This window comes from Tachysurus fulvidraco, chromosome 19 (assembly GCF_022655615.1).
Source record: "Tachysurus fulvidraco isolate hzauxx_2018 chromosome 19, HZAU_PFXX_2.0, whole genome shotgun sequence".
Classification (NCBI taxonomy): domain Eukaryota; kingdom Metazoa; phylum Chordata; class Actinopteri; order Siluriformes; family Bagridae; genus Tachysurus; species Tachysurus fulvidraco.
Window position 1 is genome coordinate 14111074 of NC_062536.1, and position 19054 is coordinate 14130127.

At 38.3% G+C, this 19054-nt stretch overlaps 1 protein-coding gene across 1 annotated transcript in view; it reads left to right on the top strand.

Annotated features, from left to right (window-relative positions):
- The first annotated feature begins 3621 nt into the window (after nucleotides 1-3621).
- The window catches only part of sema3aa (sema domain, immunoglobulin domain (Ig), short basic domain, secreted, (semaphorin) 3Aa), a 33777-nt gene continuing 18344 nt past the window's right edge, over nucleotides 3622-19054 (top strand). Inside the window, exons 1-3 of the mRNA XM_027151784.2 lie at nucleotides 3622-4162; nucleotides 16665-16825; nucleotides 18871-18933. Coding sequence (XP_027007585.2) covers nucleotides 4051-4162; nucleotides 16665-16825; nucleotides 18871-18933 — 336 coding nt within the window. The 5' untranslated portion in view covers nucleotides 3622-4050. The remainder of the gene's footprint in view (nucleotides 4163-16664; nucleotides 16826-18870; nucleotides 18934-19054) is intronic.

Genomic DNA, 19054 nt, shown 5'->3' on the forward strand with positions numbered 1-19054 from the left:
GATATTTTAGACAATGATGTGCTTCCAGCTTTGTGCCGAATGTTTAGGAAATACTCACACATGGGATTAATATAACAGGTGTCCATATACTTATGGCCAAAGAGTGTTTGTATTGTTATTTAAAAATTACATGCCTTTATTACTTTTCATATTCATTATTCTAATGTCCTTTTAATGGGGTTTAAACTAGTGATATATGAACAAACACTTTTCCACTTAGTCACATTTATTCATTCATTTATTTATTTATTTATTTATTTATTTATTTATTTATTTGAGGTGTGAAATGATTTGGTTTAAAGTGTACAGTGTTTTGCGAACTTCCAGCTTAATTTGTCTGTGTGAGATCAGGAGTTGTTTTCTTGAAGATTCCCTTTTAAATCCTAGTCTAAAAATGCCTTAAATGTGATTTTATTAAGTTTCAGTGTTCTGCCTCCTCTATCTCTCTCTCACACACACACACACACACACACAAAGCTGTATTATTTGTCGAGTGAGCAAGCTGTAATGGCAGAGCTCTCATCACCATGTGAAGAGGATGTGAGCAGAGACGAGTGTGTAGTCTGGTGCCAACCAAATATCACACCTCTTTCTTCTCCCTCTTGTCTTTTTTCCACTTGTCTTTCCTCTGCTTGTCTTTTTCCCATTACACAGCCCTTATCCTAATGTGTGTGTGTTTTTACCTGCTGAATCAGTGAGCAGGGTGGACTGACCTGTGTGGGCGATTAGATATTACAATGACGTCCTACCAGGACAGGAACTGTGCTCCCCTCCCCAAACAGGAAATGGATAATGGAGGACCTTGACCAAGGCGGTCCTGATGATAATGATGAGAATGAGGCATCAATCACGTGCAAACAACCAGCTCTCATACAAACACACACACACACACACACAAATTGACATATACTGTATATATATCACGGTATGCGGTGTATCGTAGTAGGATGTGAGGTTGTGATGAATAACCTGGATGTTAGAGTGCAATTATACTCTCATGAGAAGAGCGGAAGGGTGTTCTCTCTCTCTGTCTCTCTCTCTCTCTGTCTCCCCCCCCACCCCCACCCCCCACCCCCGTGTGTGTATCTTGGTCTTAAACTGGTCTTAAAACATTGCTGCATATAATTATCTATAATGTTTGTGACATTTTGATTAATATATGACGCTTAAGTCCATGTGTAGGGGTGTATGTGTAAATGACCAGTATAAATTTGTTTTGCTCCAACACACACACACACACACACACACACACACACACACACACGCACACACACTGTCAGTCACAGAGCTCTATTGGCACAGCTCTATCTGACAGAGATTTCTACAGCGACAGCTCCTGTCTGTATCTTATTTCTGTGCTATTTTTACTGCCCGGCCGCTGAAAGGCCTTCGAGAATCGGTGTGTCAGTGTGTATGTCCTCACTCCTTTAAGTCCCACGCTGCCACGTGGTAATTTATTAAGACATCATTCATTACTGAAAGCTCTGATCCTGGACCAGCCTCTGCAAACAGTTACTCAGGAACACTGAGTTTGTACGAAGGAAAAAAAAACTCAGCTTTGCTTGATCGATGAAGTTTAGGCTACTCTTAACCTCGCTAATGTTCCAGGATGTTTGGCAGGAGAAGGGACTGCTGTGGGTTTTAGGAGGTGTTGATGTATACGACCTGTCTCTCATCTCCACCAACACTTCGTTTAGATTTGGTGCAAACAACCAAAGAGAGTGTTTGGAGCCGGGGGTGATCAGATGTTTGTGGACATGCTCACGCACGCAGGAGGTGTACATGTGTTCAGCCATGAAGGGAAGCTAGCTACTCAAACAGACAGACAGACAGACAGAAAGAAAGAAAGAAAGAAAGAAAGAAAGAAAGAAAGAAAGAAAGAAAGAAAGAAAGAAAGACAGACAGACAGACAGACAGAAAGACAGAAAGAATGAAAATGAAAAGAAAGTTACAATAAAAAGAATATGATTCAGTCCTGGTAAGAAAAACTAAAATTGACAAGGTAAAGTAAGGAAAGAAAGGGGAAAAATCACAGAGAAGGACAAAATTTCAAAAAATAAAAAGTACTATCAAGAATAAATTATGAAAATGTATTTAAATCAGTCGAAAAAGAAAAGAAAAACTAAGAAAACGAACAAAATAAAGAATAAATAAAAGATTTCAGATTCTTTATTGACACACAGTCATGTACAGTAGTGTGTGTCCTCTGTGCAACTCTGTATGTCAAAGAAAGAAAGAACGAAAGAAAGAACGAAAGAAAGAAAGAAAGAAAGAAAGAAAGAAAGAAAGAAAGAAAGAAAGAAAGAAAGATTTACTAAATGAATCTACTAAATTAATTAACCAAACTAATATATTTTTCTTTTATTTGCATCACATCACTGTTAGATTCTTGATGATGGTTGGTCAGAAGTGCTTCTGTAATAAACAATAAATCAATAAATAATAAGAAATCGTGTTAGAAACTGCAGAGTTATAGGAGGAATAAAACGTTTTGGAGGTGCTGTTAGTGAAAAATAATCAGCTTTATGGTGTAAAGGTATGGACTCCACTTCACTTCACTTCACGTGGGGCTTTATTACACCATCACAGCACTGATTACATTCCTATAACAACAGGATCCTGCTTGTTTTAGTCCTTACTTAGCATATGCACTGTAAAATGGCACATTAACACCTTATAATAACACTGTCTTCTCTGTGTGTGTGTGTGTGTGTGTGTGTGTGTGTGTGTGTGTGTGTGTGTGTGTGTGTGTGTGTGTGTGTGTGTGTGTGTGTGTGTGTGTGTGTGTGTGCGCGCGTGTGTGTCTGAGAGGGAGAGAGAGAGAGAGAGAGAGAGAGATGGAAGGTTTTACTACAGCTCATTGGATTTATAGCCATTTTGTTCTGTGTGAAATGTAATTCTTATAATATTATAAATATGATTATTATTTTTATGTAATAATCATTTAAAAATTATTTTAAAATTATTATTAAGCACCACAGACAGACCAACATTATAAGAAGTCAAGAAAGTAAAAAAAAAAAAATGAAAAAATAAGAAATAACAAGAAAGAAACAAAACAAAGAAAGAAAGACAGAAGGACAGAAATAAAGAAAGAAAATTAATTAATAACCCAAATTTAGTAAGTCATGAAAAAAGAAAAAACAAAATTTCAGCAACTCTCAAAAAAAAAAATACGAAAAGAAAATTATAGAACTAAAGAAAGAAGGATAAAATTAAAAATAAAGAAAATTAAAAAATTATGAATAATAATCAAAAATTAATCATTCAATCCTGAAATAAGAACGAAAGAAAAACAAACGTTCAGCATGTCAAAGAAAAACAAATAATTAATGAAAGAAAGAAAGAAACAATGAGGTATTACAGACTTTCTTTACATTGTAATGTTAATTACAAAAAAATCAACTGTAAAGTAAAGCAAGTAAAATAGATTTAATAGAAAATTTAGAAGGATTTTCTAAATCAAAAGGTAAACTCACAGCGTCAGACCTGTGCAGAGGGGTGTCTATTCTTTACTCGTTCACCCCCCTCCTCCACCTTCAGCTGCGTTCCCTCGCTCCCTCCCTTCTCTCCTCCCCTCCCCAACCCTTCCCTCCGCTCCGCTCTTGTGGATGGTGTATTGCTCTGTCTTTCCCTCTCAGTCTGCCTGTGCACTGGACAGGACCAGAAGTGTGTGTTAGAGTGTGTGTGAGTGAGTGTGAAGTGTGGATGTTACGGGATCCATGAAAAAGTGTGGAGTCCCTGGACACCGATGCACACTCAGCACCTTCCAGAGCCACAAAGGAATACACCTTAACCCCTAACACACCTCACACGTCACCCCCTCTACATTCCTAACCACATGGAGCCATGTGAGCTCCTGCCTGCCTCGCCGAGAATCTGACTCGGATTGACTTCTAAAGAGACGCTCACGGACACTCTGGATCTGCCTCGGAGTGCACAGAGAGGAGAGGAGCAACTGCAGAGATCTTGACCCAGGAGGAAAGTACTGTTTCCCAGGCGCTGTGGACCGGGAGCCCTCCGTGGGCTGGAGACCGGCACTCCAGCACCATGGATTACCTGCTTGGGATTGTAGTCCTGCTGGGAATGGCAGCTCTGCCTGGGAGACTGGCCCTGCAGAACCCCAAGAGGAGCATTCCCCGGCTCCGACTTTCTTACAATGGTGAGTGTTGAGCGAATTTAATTTACCATCTATCTATCTATCTATCTATCTATCTATCTATCTATCTATCTATCTATCTATCTATCTATCTATCTATCTATCTATCTATCTATCTGTCTGTCTGTCTGTCTGTCTGTCAGTCTGTCTGTCTGTCTGTCTGTCTGTATCCATCTTTCTCTCTTTCTGCTGTCTGTACAAACTCAACCATTCTGTATATTTTTACCTCTCTGATTGAACCAGCTCCACTCCGTCTCTCTACTCTTTCATTTCTGTCTATTTTCTCTCTCTCTGTCTCGCTCTCTTTCTCTCTCTCTTACTGGCGTACGATCGTCTATTCTCATTTTGCTCTGACAGATTGTTTCCATATGTTCCGGGAGGTCTCGGGGAAACGGAGCTGTATGTGTTGGCCCGTGTTGGGATTTCTCCTAAGATTTGAACCCTGTGCCCGGTCCCCTGTTTTATAGCTGCCATGCATAACCAAGCGCTGTCTCTATTCCTGCTGTAACAACTCCGTATGAGCGATCAGATCAGTGATCCTGTGCTTTGGAGTTTAACGGTTGTGCTTAGGTTAAAAAAAAAAAAGTCACACAAATTCAAGTGCATACATGCATATAGAGTACAGCTATGGGAAAGTGCCCTTATACCATGATAAAACCCCATGTGTTACTGGTAATGCGCTGTAGTGTGTGAAAACTGACGTGAATGGTAGTGGTGGTGGGGAACATTATTCTTGGGACAGAGTGCTATTTTGAATGGAGACTGTGGAGAACCAAAAACTAGAACAACATCTTTTCTGAGCCTCTTTCATCTTAAATGGAAATAAGCACCAGCATTTTTGCCATTTTTTTGGCCATTTTTCTTTTATTGTCAGTTAGGCAAGCCGCTGCGGTTCTTTGTCCAGACATACGGCCAAAAGTATATGACTCTCTCTCTCTCTCTCTCTCTCTCTCTCTCTCTCTCTCTCTCTCTCTCTCTCTCTCTCTCTCTCTCTCTCTCTCTTTCTCTCTCTCTCTCTCTTTTTCTCTATTTTTCCCTCAGAGTTATTTTGTAAAAGCTCACATTAGTATGTATACTTCTACCAGCCATGGTGTTGATTGTAAGGTTATTGTGAAGCTAAGGCTTAGATTTACTCCAGTACAAGCCATTAAAACACCCTCTCATTACTTTTATAGACGGCATGAGTTATTTTGATCCCTGAGTCTGTCATCTGAAGTGCTCAGAAAAAATGATGGTGTTAGAAATCACACACATGCTCACAGAGATTTGGTTAAAATTCACAGAAAGTACAGCTCAGGACTGAATATAAAAAAGAAAAAAAAAAGAAAACTTTAGTGTACCAGACTGGAATGTGGCTGGAATCTGCACTTCAGCATGTGTTTTTCAGGGGGGAAAAATAGCTGTACGGCTTTAATATGAAAAAGGTGCATGTCCACCTGTAGCCAATCACATGCCTCTTAGAGCTAATACCACTGCTGGGATGGCCCAAAGGATTGTGGGAAATGTGTTTGACATCAAAGCGGTTGCTTTCTAATTAACAAAAAAAAAAAGAAATAAATAAGCCATTCTTGTCATTTATCTTTGATGTGAGACGGAGGGCGTGGTGGAGTAGGACGTAATTGACAGATAACTTCCAAAAACGACTAATCGGAGACGACTGTGACATATTTAAAAAAAATACACTTGAGAGTCTGGGACAAAGATACCCAGTTTGTAAGGAAAAGGTGGACTAGAGAGAGAGAGAGAGACAGAGAGAAAGAGAGAGAGAGACAGAGAGAGAGACCGAGAGAAAGAGAGAGAGAGACCGACAGCAAGAGAGAGAGAGAGATACAGTGGACATGTTTATGGCAAGCAAGATGTGAGGATAGAGCCAGGCTAAGATAATTAGACACCTGGCCATGGTGATAGAGTTATGTGTGTGTGTGTGTGTGTGTGTGTGTGTGTGTGTGTGTGTGTGTGTGTGTGTGTGTGTGTGTGTGTGTGTGTGTGTGTGTGTGTGTGTGTGTGTGTGTGTGTGTGTGCATGTGTTTGTGTGTCTATCTGTGTATGTTATTGAGTGGTCCACAGGTGTTTGATGGCTCTTTTGATGCCGCGCAGACTGACAGATCGGCATTCACACCCACACGCTTTCTAAGTGCCAGCGAGAGAGAGAGACGGATGGAGGGATGGAGAGGGAAAGAGAGAGTGGCTTAATGAAAAGAGCCGGCAGACAGTAGTTGGCCAGACGAGGCTGGTCGTTAAGTGAAGTGTCATTCATTCGCACCCCCCCCTGTGAATACAGCATAGTAATTAAGCCAAATAAATGTGCCGAGCCACTCTCAAGGGACACGCTCTTAAACAAGTGTGAGGAGAACACAATCTCGAGGGAGGGCTGGTCTCTTTTTCTTTGCAGACACACACAAACTACACAGATTTATCATGGCTTGTATCATCAGTGACAGCCAGCAACGGCAGTCTTCCCTAGGGGAAGGCCTGTCAAACAATCTCTGAGAAGGCGGTTGTTGAGCGATGGCCAGGTGATGGATACTCTTCTCTGTCTGCTGGCCCTGTAATTATCCCACCAGCCTTTTCTTTTTTTCACCCTGTTCTTCCTGTTTTCTGAAAATTTCCCCTGTCAACATCATCGTTGCATTGTTTCACATGGTATCCATGGTATCCATGATCACACGACTGAATGAATACCACATGCCAGGTTTTATGCTTTAGTACTTCACACAGGTGAAAGGTTTTCCTGTGATGCCATCACATAAGTAGAGCACTCTTCTCTCCATGGCAGGCTCCTACTTAGTGGAAATGAAAACAGTGCCCCCTAGAGGCAAAAGCATGTGTGTGCAGCCCACTGAGACGTCGGTTTATTTAACAGGGCGACCCCGTCGCCCAAGCTCTGGCCAGCCAGAATGCGCGGGGGAGTTTAAAGAGCTTGTGAAACAACCTGATAATTACTCACTGCAGAGTAATTATGCAGGGCCTCCCATCTCATTACCCTGGCCAGCGCCATCCTGGGATTGATTGGGATGGCGCTGGTATGGGGAGCCATTGTGAGTCATCGGAATTCAGCCTAAATCTTCCAAAATAGACACTGGGTGCAGTCTGGATGAGGTCTGTAATAGCGACTGCTCGTCTGTTGACAAAGGAAGTGCCGGATGGCACCGGCCCAGACTTCAGGGATGGAAGCTATTATACAAGGAGACATTTGTGTTGTTTTCTATTTCTTCCAATTCCCTGTCTCTCACACACTCTCTCTGAACTGTTCTCTTCGTCCCAGCCTTCACCAACAAGCCACAGCAGTTAACAATATCAGTTCAGTCTGGCTTCCTTTCTGACTCTCTCTCAATTTATCTCTGTCAGGGTATTTGTTTGTTCTGCATTGTCTCATAATAGGAGAAGAAATCTCTAGAAATCATAGCATCCACTTTGTAACTCATACTTTCATGAATGGGATGTTGCTGTATCACAAATCCAGGGTCTCTGGTTCAAATCTGACTTTAGTGGTTACAGTACAGCTTGTGTGGCTTTTCTGTGTTTGTGTGGGTTTCCTACTAGTAGGTAGATTGGCGACTACTGGATTCACCGCAAAAAAGCGGTTACTGGAAATGAATGAATGAATTTTATGCTCACAGTGCAGTTATTCCACCGTTCAGCTGAATGCCTACATAGCCTACATCCAGTACATTCATACATAGTAATTTTCCCTCTACTACACTGTTATAAAAAAGCTTCTTCAAGAGATCCTTTTATTCTATAATGCAGTACAGGTGTGTGCATGTTTTTTAATCCAACCATATTCTCCCAAAGGAATTCTGACCAATCCTGTTTGCCCTCACAGGACGTTTGACCAATATTGCTCGGTTCAGATATTTTATTATAAATACAAACAAAACTTTAGATTGTTAAATTGATCGAATGAAGTGAATGTGGTGCAGTGAGAGGTTTCTATCCTCCTGCTCTACCAGCTCACACAAATTCTTGGTTGGATTCCTCTGGATGCCAGGCGTAACACAATGTATTATAGGTACCGAGACCCCTAAAAGGCTATTAGTTTGTAACTTCTTCTAATAGAGAAACAATTGGGATTAGATTTAGGCTTAGTTCCACCTTTAAAGGTTCCACTCAAGGGTTAATATTATTTATCGCCTTGCTATTTTTTTTTTCCGAGATATATGATGTGACATGTCAAGGTTTTTAAACCTGTAATCATTTCTAAAATATTTCAGGAAAACTGTGATTTCTAATATTACTTCTCGGTGAATATTGATATTGTTTAAATCCTTTTGTTTTAGCCCATAAATTAGCTCCAACCCTGACAATTTAATCTCTTTAATCATCTCTCCTTTATCTTTAAAGATGATGACATCAGATGACATTCAGGAAGGGTGGGTTTGATGAGATGGAACATCAATGTCTGGTCAAGCATCATTCATCACCGTAAACCACGGGCTGTGAATATTTCAAGCATTATTTTCATCTGAAATATGTGGTACTGATGGCAGTTGTCAAAATAAATAAATAGTTAATAACATTTAGTATGGAGGTGTTATAAATGACTGTATGGTATGATGACCTTTTTATCTGTATAGAAAACAAAATAAAAGTCTACAGTATGTGTGTAAATCATCATTTGACGTCGAATCAGCACTAACAGGATATAGGCATTGTTAAAGTTGACCAGTAAAATGTAATTAAATAGATTCTAAATGGCAAACTAATATCAGATGGAATGATGGAAAGTCATTGATTAGGTGGAATATGCAATACATTTTATACATTGGTACATTTTTACATTTGTACATCTTTTTCCCCTCCTCTTCTGTGCTTTTATACATCTAAGCATAATTCTCTTGGATTTAAAAGTGGACTGAAGTTAACTGTACGTATTCGTTGTGTGCATCTGGGCAGAGAATTAGCCTTCTTGTTTAGGCTTGACCTTTTCACTGAACTTTGTTAAGTCCATTTACATCTTATCATTTGACTTAATCATTTTATTTCCTCTATAAAGCAGGCATGATGATATAGAGCTGATATTGATGATATGATAGTGTCTGTACCATATCAGAGTCTGTACACCTGTGTCTCATGTGTTATGGGTCCAGTTACAGACTAGACATTGGGAGCAGTGTGGGAGGAAAAAAGTGCACCTGTCGTGGAATGTCTATATGCATAGAAAAGCATTTTGGGAGTATTGAATGTCACGGGGCTTCTGTGTCCGTCCATGTGTTTGTGTGAATATGTCCAAAGTAAGAAACTTTTAGCTCCATCCCAGCGGTGCTATGAGAAAATCTATGGCCTCTCCCTCATTCTTCTCCAACCACAGACTTTTTCCCTAAAGCATCCTGTCCATTAGTGATATTAATGATGTCCTGCTCTCTCTCTTATACACACACACACACACACACACACACACACACACACACACACACACACACACACACACACACACACACACACACACACACACACACACACACACACGCATACACACACAGTGAGTCAGTATATAATCTAGCACACTAGGGAGGAGAGTTAAGTTCTGTCTCAGCAGTGTCTGGCTGCATGCTCTGTGGCCAGAGGCGTGCTTCGAGCAGTCTCTGCGGTTTGCTTGGCATGTCCAGGGCACATTCAGGAGTAATTAAACACTTCCACACACTCTCCAAGCCGGGCCGCCTCGGGATAACATGCCAGTGCTGTTTCACAGCCTGAAAGACAGGAGAGATTGGGAATTTTTGGACAGAATAATGAATGCACATGCAAGCAGGAGAAAGCATATACACATATGGACTAATTTCTGAACAGCTTTTGGAGCTTCTGTTGATTTTGCCCTGTGTCAGGATGCAGAAACATTTCATTCTTAACTTCATTGCATTCTATATTATGGAGATGAATTGTAAAACAAAGCTAGATCTTGTACGCTTCACATGTGGATACTATAAGTAAACACGGGACAACGTGACATCATGCAAGCGATTCACACGAAAGTAAATCACACATGAAAATAAATAAATCATGATAAAAAAAATTATAATGTAAAAGTAAACAAATAAAGCAAAAAATGTATCATTGTATGCTTGTGGAGCTCAAGTAAAGATATTTCTATAAGGACTTCACCCAGAATTCATGGGGGATGTAAACTTATGCACTCAACTGTATGTTTCTGCAGGTAAATAGATGCTAGGCTTTACCACACTGATTGCACTGTTGCCTCGAGTAATTTCTCTAAGCCATAAATCACTCCAACTCATACACACTGTCTTTTGGGGGCTATCTGCTTCCCTGATTATGTTTCCTGTTAGTGTCGTTGGGAGTCGAATGACTCTGCGGGTGCCTGCTTCCGCTCAGCCGCCTGTCCTGAGCTGTCAATCAAAATGTCTTCATAGCCTGGCGCACAGTAGTGTTTCTGAGGTTACTGTCACAAACCTACAGTCCAGTCATGATATATGAAGAGAGGTCTAAGTAAAAGAGTGTGTAAGCCAAGCATACTGAAGCAAAACTAGAGTCTCAGAGCGACATTCAAACCAGCATGTTAAGCAAAGGTCCAAGTTTCCGTAAGCTTAGCGAACGCTGGCATTGAACAAACCTTGAACAAAACCGCACCACACACTTCGCTTGCTAAGCAATGGAGAGGATGTGAGTGAGCTGTCTGGCAGTGAGACTGGGGCTGAAACAGGGTCAGGGGCTGACACGTGGTTTGAAGTGCGCCATTGTTCTTACTAAAATAAATAAATAGCACCCAAAAACCATCTAAAATTGTGCTTTTCTTTTTCTTTTTCATATTTCTCTCTCTCACTCTCTCACTCTCTGATGCCCGGTGGCAGACCGTTCAGACACAGAGGAGCCCTAAAACACACAGAACACAACTGCAAATGTCCTGTAATAATCTCACGTGTAATACATTTGTCTGTTCAGCTCATTCACATGTAGCCAAGAATATAAGCATCCCACTGAACAATGTTAGCAGAATATTACAGCAATTCTACGTCAATAACAATATTTCAGTTCTAGATTGCTTATAATAAACTTAAATGATGACATTTAAAATAATGAGTCTGGTGAGTCTGAAGTCCAAATTCAAGTTTCAGTAGTCACATAGACAACCATACATAGTGCACATGCACAAGAGTGTCAAAATAAAAAAAATGATCAAATGACTTAAAAATGGAATTTGAAAATAGAATGAAATAAAATGGGAGAAAATGGTATAAGAATAGTTGGGATTATGGTCAGTTAAAAATGTTACTGACTCCAAAATGTTTGAGAGCCCCTGCTTTAATGAACATAGGAGTAGGAACTTTGTGTGTGCAACATTCTAGTAACATTGTAAAGCAAGCTGACTTACATTTACGACACTTGGAAGGTGTTTTTATCCAGAGAGAAATAACATTAATCTCATTCTATACAACTAAGCTACAACTGAGCTAAGGGCCTTGCTCAGGGGCCCAGCAGCGACAGCTTGGTGGATCTGGGATTCGAGATCCCAACCTACCAATCAGTAGTCCAATTAGACTTTAAACACTAAGCTATCAACCCACCCCACCCCCCAGTTTGACTGAGCTAATATTAGAGCAGATGTTTTTAAAATATTATAGGACTATCATTTCTTAACATTACACCCTAACCATCTTAGAACCTGTTTGAAAGCTTACTGCATGTTTTACTAATATTGTGTTTTTGTGTGTTTGTGTGAAAGCATGCAAGAGAGAGAGAGCTTCAAAATTCAAGACCTTTGTCCAAGCATATGTCCAAACTGTCATACTCTTAACCTCCTCCAGTAACCTCGACATAATTTAGAGGAAATTCGGAAGAGACAGAAACATAAATAATGATTCTCGGCTTTAAACCTAATTCCCAAACCAAATGCCATTTGGTTTTACATCTAGTTAATCGGCCAAGACGAGTTTGGATTTAAACACTGTATCTGCAAGAAAGTCTTTATCACCCTAAAACTCTTTGTTAACATTACTGCAAGCTTCAGACCAGTCGATTGGCTTTCCGCATTTCCATTTCTTTTAACCTCTTTGACACAATGAACTTTTTTGGAGCAAGTTATATCATTAACAAAAGTTCACAGCATGCCATCTGTAAAAAGTTATACAAGACACGAAAGTAGGCGGTTATTGGCCGCATTTGATAACTAAACGTACCAGAATTTATAGCAAAAGCTAAAAGACTAATAAGCCTACCAGACTTCATTTGTGTTAAGAAGAACATTTTGTCCTTTTTGGTTGAACAAATCCTTTGAAATACTTGGAAGGCAAAGCAACAACAGCCTCAGCAAGCATCAGCATTCACCTGCAGTAAGTGCAATAGAGACCGTCACTCCAGGATCAGACTTTTCAGCCACTCGTGATGATGCAGATAGGACACCCAAACTGGAAGCTACACCATCGTCTCTTGAAGACGGACAGATGCCGAAATAATAACACCTTCATGGCCTAGAACCCATTTGCTGGCCACCTCTTGTGATGAAATTTAAAAAAAATGCTTGATCTTTCTGAAGTTCAGGTAGCAGTCACACTCTCATCTTCTTTAAGCTCAGAGAAGGAAGAATCTCACCGAGCCGACAGATCTTCTGCCAGAGGTTTGAAAGGTTTGAGGCAGATGGGGCAAAAGGAAGCAGAATGAGAAAAAAAAAAGGAGATACAAAATACAGTACATGTCTTACTCAATGAACGGAAATAAAAATAGCTGAGATCAGAGACAATAAGATAAAGATTTATACTTTAGATCCTTTTGTTGTCCAATGAACAAAATGTCTTCAGATTTTGACCCAGAACTGGGCTTGATCTAGACCAGAAGGTTTTCATTGTTGTTGTTGTCTTTAATGTTGTTGGCCCGCTGGCAAAATTGCTATCTAATGTGTCTGAAAAAAGTTAAGGAAACTATTTGAGGATAAGAACAGTTGTTTCCTAACAGCTGAGCTCAACAGTCACTTAATTGCAGTTTAGCAGATTTACTTTAGATTTTGGTTTTGTTTACAAGCCAGAAAGATCAGAAAAGTTTCGTTTTAAAGTTTATTCACTCAGCCGGTACTGTTTCATCATAATTCCTCTGGGAAGTTCCTGGAAGATTTGTTTTTAATATCAGTGAAGCTTGGTCTTATTTTTCATTTGAAAAATTATTTAATTGAAATAATGCTGAAATATTGGTGAGATTTTGGCCACAGTTATAGAACTCTAATAGAAATATGACGTTTTATTGGAACTCACTAAGGCAGTGTTTAGCTACTAGATACATAAGTGTCATTTAACGCTGATGTGATCAGATGGTTAATATAAAATAGTATTAGCTAGAAGTTCTGCAGAAGGAATCTTAGACTTATTTACTGCTTAGTTTACTGCTTACTGCTTCCGAACACATTTATTGTGTAATAAACTAGTTGTTTTTAATAGTTAACAGGAACAACATATGTGTTATTGAAGAACTACTAATTTATTCCTGCGTCATTCCTGCGTAGTTACCTATGAATTATGGGATATTAGGATATTATTAAACATCATGTCTTACTTGTCCTCTCCTATTTATTTATGACCAGAACTCCAAATTAATTATTTTTCGGTTCATCCTGATAAGAAATAATATTTTAGATCCATGCTCTAGCATTTTAAACCCTCTCTTTAGATGGAAACTGATTGAACTGAGATGGTCAATATTATTCTTTACCTAGCCTACTGATAGAAAGCCGAGGATAATAAATAAACCAGACATGTGTATTTGTATTTTCAAACATTTTCAAACAATCCTACTATCTAATATCATGTTCCTTTAACAATCTGGAAAGATTTCTCTCCATGTTTTAATAAATAGATTCAAAAAACAATACCAAATAGATGTTTCTAATCCCTGAGTAGGACACCAGTTGAGTTTCATTTGGGAGCTGATCATGGTTTCTATTTACTAAAGAATACTTGAACAAATGTTTGTTCACTGTGAGATGGATCATTTGGGGCCTTTTCAAATCCATTCCAGCTCTCTAACTGCACGTGATCCATTTGGGGAATTTCTGTACTTCTTGTACTACGTGCTTAATGGCTACTGCCACATACAATGGATAGGCAAAAAGCGTATTCTAGTCTTTGTTCTGTGATGTACACAGCGTTGTCCCGTAGTCCCATGGGGGCATTTACTTAACCAGTGATAGATGAGCTCTCACTTTCTATCTCTCTCGTTCTCTCTCAATCACTCTTCTCCCGCTCTCTCCTGTTCTCCAAGCTCGCAGATGTCCAGAATCAAATGCAGATGGCTACTACAGCAGCACGTCGATCCGAGCTCTAGAGACTCACTGCAGTCTCTACGTGTCACTGATCATTATGATTCATAGACAGTCTGTGCTGAGCGCTGTCCAAGCATTGCAGAAATGTTCGCTTCTTTTGCGGAATAGGCAGAGGTGCCGGGAACGGACCAAGTGGGGATATTTCACAGTCTGGCAATGATTACAGAGAGCCTGGTTTTCCTTAACTTCACCTCATTTACCTCTCCTACGCTTCATCTTCAACTCTCCTGCTCTGCCTTCTTTGTCTCTATGCTTTGGTAATCTTACTGTCTGTAAGAGCAGCTTAGTGTCGTTTCACTAATTGAACATGTTCTCATTAAAATGTGTACAAATCACAATGATTTTCAGTTGTTAGTTGTAAGAAAAGATACAAACACTTAGTCGTCCTCATCAGATGGTGAAGGTTTGACTTTTTTTTTACTATATGTATAGTTGTGAGAACAACAGAACAATGTTTCTCTTGTGCATGTGTCTCCACTATGAGCTTTTTTCAGTATGAATATTCATTGCATCTGCTGTGCAGGAGCATCACAGATATTATGATGGCTGGTATCTGATTGCAGAATGTATTGAATTAAGCAAAGGCCCATTTCTCTTCCAGCAACTTGATCAAAGCCTGATATTCAGTGTGTGAAGAAATCACACTTAGCTAGAAAGGTTTTAGACTGAATATGATCTTTGCAGAAGGATAATCTAAGTAAGGTTAAAACATAAAGAAAACATTCCCACTATTATACCGAAAGACACATAAAATCTCTTTTTTGATCTCTTAAGTTGTCAAAGTATGATATAGGCTGAAACTATGGACACATTCCAATTCAGAATGGATTATATATTGCTGTAATTAATTAGGAACACAAATTGCACTTTATAGCACTTTATTTTTTTTGTTGTGTTCATAATACATAATATCAACAAAACTAAGGGAACCAAGATTATCAGGAAAGCAAAATACAAATATTTATAGATTGTAAAACTGTATAGCTAAAAAATCTTTTTAAACACTAATGCCCTATCAAATGCCTTATCATATCGAATTATAATGTGATTATTATGAATGCATTAAAAAATTCTGTTGTGTACGTAGACATTAAATAGCTAAATTACTTTCATTTCTTTTCACAAATGCGAAAATTCAGAATTCAAATATGTTTTTTCTGGTGACTTGTTTTTTCTGGTTGCTAAACATATAAATTATATCTTTGGCACTTTGTATTGTATACTACGAACTTTGTATTGTATACTACGAACTTTGTATTGTATACAACGAACAAGCTCTATCAGTCTCACTTATTCTACACACAATAGTTACCTGAAATTTAAAAATTCTAAATTTACTTTAAATTCAAACAAACAAACAAACAAACAAACAAACAAACAAACAAACAAACAAAGGCAGGTAAATAGTTTTACACAATGTCTGAACTATCATTTTAGATAAAATAATCATTTTGCTTTCAAATACTTTGCAGCAAACACATTTTATGTAATTTAAGCAATATTTGAAAATTTTCAATAACATATTATTCTTCTGTCCCAAACCTTAACTTTCATATCTTTTCTTAAAAATTAAAAAAAAAAATACAGAAATTTGCAAGTGTGAGACCCATGTTGAAATATTTACAAAAGAAATACTATGAGAAAATATTATTAATATTTTTTAATTATATGTTTACAGATATTAGCTATCAATGTGTCAGGCAAACATAAAAAAAATATTTTAATATTTATCCCTTTAATGACGTTTTAAAGTCATTTTATTAAACACCTCATTTTATTTAAAGGAGTTTTAAAGATGAGAGGGCAAGAGAGTGAAGATTTCATTCATTTAATTCATTGTGCAACCGTGTCTGCTCAAGTTTCCTTCCTTGTCTCAAGTTTAGAATAACGAAGATTCAGCCAATGGCATGAAATTCAGATTGTGATTCAGCCAATGGCATGAACACATTCAGAATCCTGACGTTTTTCCACAATGCCTAACTATAACTAACTCAAATTTGAAGTTTATTTTATTTCCAGAGCATATTTTACAAGTTGACCAACAAGTTGACCAAGTGAAACAACAACACTTCTAAACTGAGTTAAATGACAATGAATATGAATATGTTTTAAGACTAGATTTCTGTAGACACGAGACGTGGACATGACGTCGTCAAGAATGTTGTGTTCTTACCAAGGAGCCAATAATTCTCTATAGACTCACATGTCTTTCTCTTTCTGTCTTTTTTCTCTCTGTCTCAGAAATGCTGGACTCCAGTAATTTAGTGACTTTCACTGGAATAACAAACAGTTCGGGTTACGACACATTTCTAATGGATGAGGAGCGAGGGAGGTTACTAGTAGGAGCAGAGGACCATATCTTCTCTTTAGACCTCGTCAACATTAACAGAGACCTCAAACAGGTAATAATTACACAAACACACACACACACACACACACACACACACACACACACACACACACACACACACACACACACACACACACACACACACACAAAGACAAATCCTTCTGTCTTTGGCTTAAAATAGCTTCGGCATTGAATGATTTCGGTCTTATTTCCAATAGATTGTATTGCATTCAAGCAAATGAGCATTTGGTATTCCAAAACCTCAGAGAAGAATGCTTAATTATATAGTTAAAAATTTTTTTGTATCTTCCACAGTCATACAAAAGCTGTGTATGCAGCCTTTCGTTTATGTGTATAGATATAATTGCCAAAGATTTGTACCACACCACCAAACTGGCACGAGTCCACTACTTTGTAGAGGGAAGTATGGCATTTCAAATACAAGCCTGTCATTTCATTGTAGCAAATCATATAAGTGGTATTGGTAAAACCCCAAAACAGGGCAGTGAGAGTTCATAGGAGCTGATTAAAGGGGGTGAATGAAATTAACACAGTTTGAACTTTATGCCATGTGTAATCAATCAACCGAGACATGATTGGGGTCTGAAGTCCAGACGATTTGTATTAAAGATCTCTTTTTCTTTTTCTCTGTTCTTTTTTTTCTTTTGCTTATCAGTACCATGTTTTCCTTCTGTTGTTTCTCAACATTTGTCCATCTGTACTCAGTGAGATATAAAGTATATTCCAGTAAAGATGTCTTTCTCAAGTCTGAGAATCTGCATCACAAACACATTCCCTGAAGTAAAGAGGGTTTTTTTTATTTTTTTGTTGTTGTTTTTTTAAACCTGGTCTGTAGTGTAAAGGTGATCACCATGGACATTTCATTTTGACCTCTCGCTTTATTGATAATTATCTGTTATCTGGTATCTGTTTCTGTTGTATCTCTATCTGTTTCTGTTGTACCTCCACAATGAATGACGAGTAGTCACTTGTCTGAAATGGACCAATTATAATTCATTAATGTATCTTCTGTAATATTTATCATTAATCTGGAGCCTAATCCTGGGAAACACCTTACATCTAGGGTCAATTTAGCATAGCAATTTCACTTACTAGCATGTTTCTGCAAGATAATAGGGAACAAAAACTTCCATTACAAGTGAGTTCCCAGATAAAGGGGATTTCTGTTTTTCTCCCATTACAAAAGGAAGCATGTTGAAATTCGTGCTTGTTCTAATCATACATACACTACAGAGGCTATTGGGCTTAGAGGAAAAACAAAAACTTGTACTTTCACTTTTCAAAATTTCTTATTTTTGCCATAAAGTCACATTACTGATTACAATGTTGTTCTTGTTTTGCAGTGAGATTTAAAAATGCAAGTTGCATTTCACTGTGCATTTAAATCATCTAAAAATTATCACATCATATTAATTCATATATTATCATATATGAATACATACATCATATTAATAATAATTTCTTCAACCCAAACAGCTAGTAAGTGCTTTTTAAGTCTGTTGTGCAGCATTAGATATGAAAGTTAAAAGTATAATATATTTATTTATTTGTTTGTTTGTTTGTTTGTTTCTTTGTTTCTTTGTTTTTTGTTTATTTATTTGAAAATAACATTTTCCTTTCAATATCATATCTACTTTCTTCATTGATTCAAGGAATTTTGTAATTCCAATATTTTTATGGTAGAAAATGTTAACAGTTTAGTTGTTTTTTCTTTACATGTCCTTAAGAATTATAGTCGATATTAGATTACTGTGGCAAAATTTGCTAAATAATTATGCTGTACCTGTGTGTGTGTGTGTGTGTGTGTGTGTGTGTGTGTGTGTGTGTGTGTGTGTGTGTGTGTGTGTGTGTGTGTGTGTGTGTGTGTGTGTGTGTGTGTGTGTGTTATTTGTGACTCCTGAGATTTGTTCAGTGGTAGGTCCCGCTGGATCTTTGGTTTATTTGCCACAGATGGTGACAACAGAAGGATGGCAGATTCTAATCTTCAATTATTTTACTGCCTGCCTCATGTAGTCATCAATCATTTGTAGTTCTTTGTGTTAGGTAATTCACACATTAACACACTCTGTCTTGCAGATTGCCTGGCCGGCCACACCTTCGAAACGAGATGAATGCAAGTGGGCAGGAAAAGACCTGGGAGTAAGTAACTCCATTCAATATGCTGTGTTGTTTAGACAAAATAAAACCACAGGCAGGCGAGTACAGAGCCTGTGATTTACAACAATGACATCACTGCACATTAGCGTTGTGTTTACTGTAT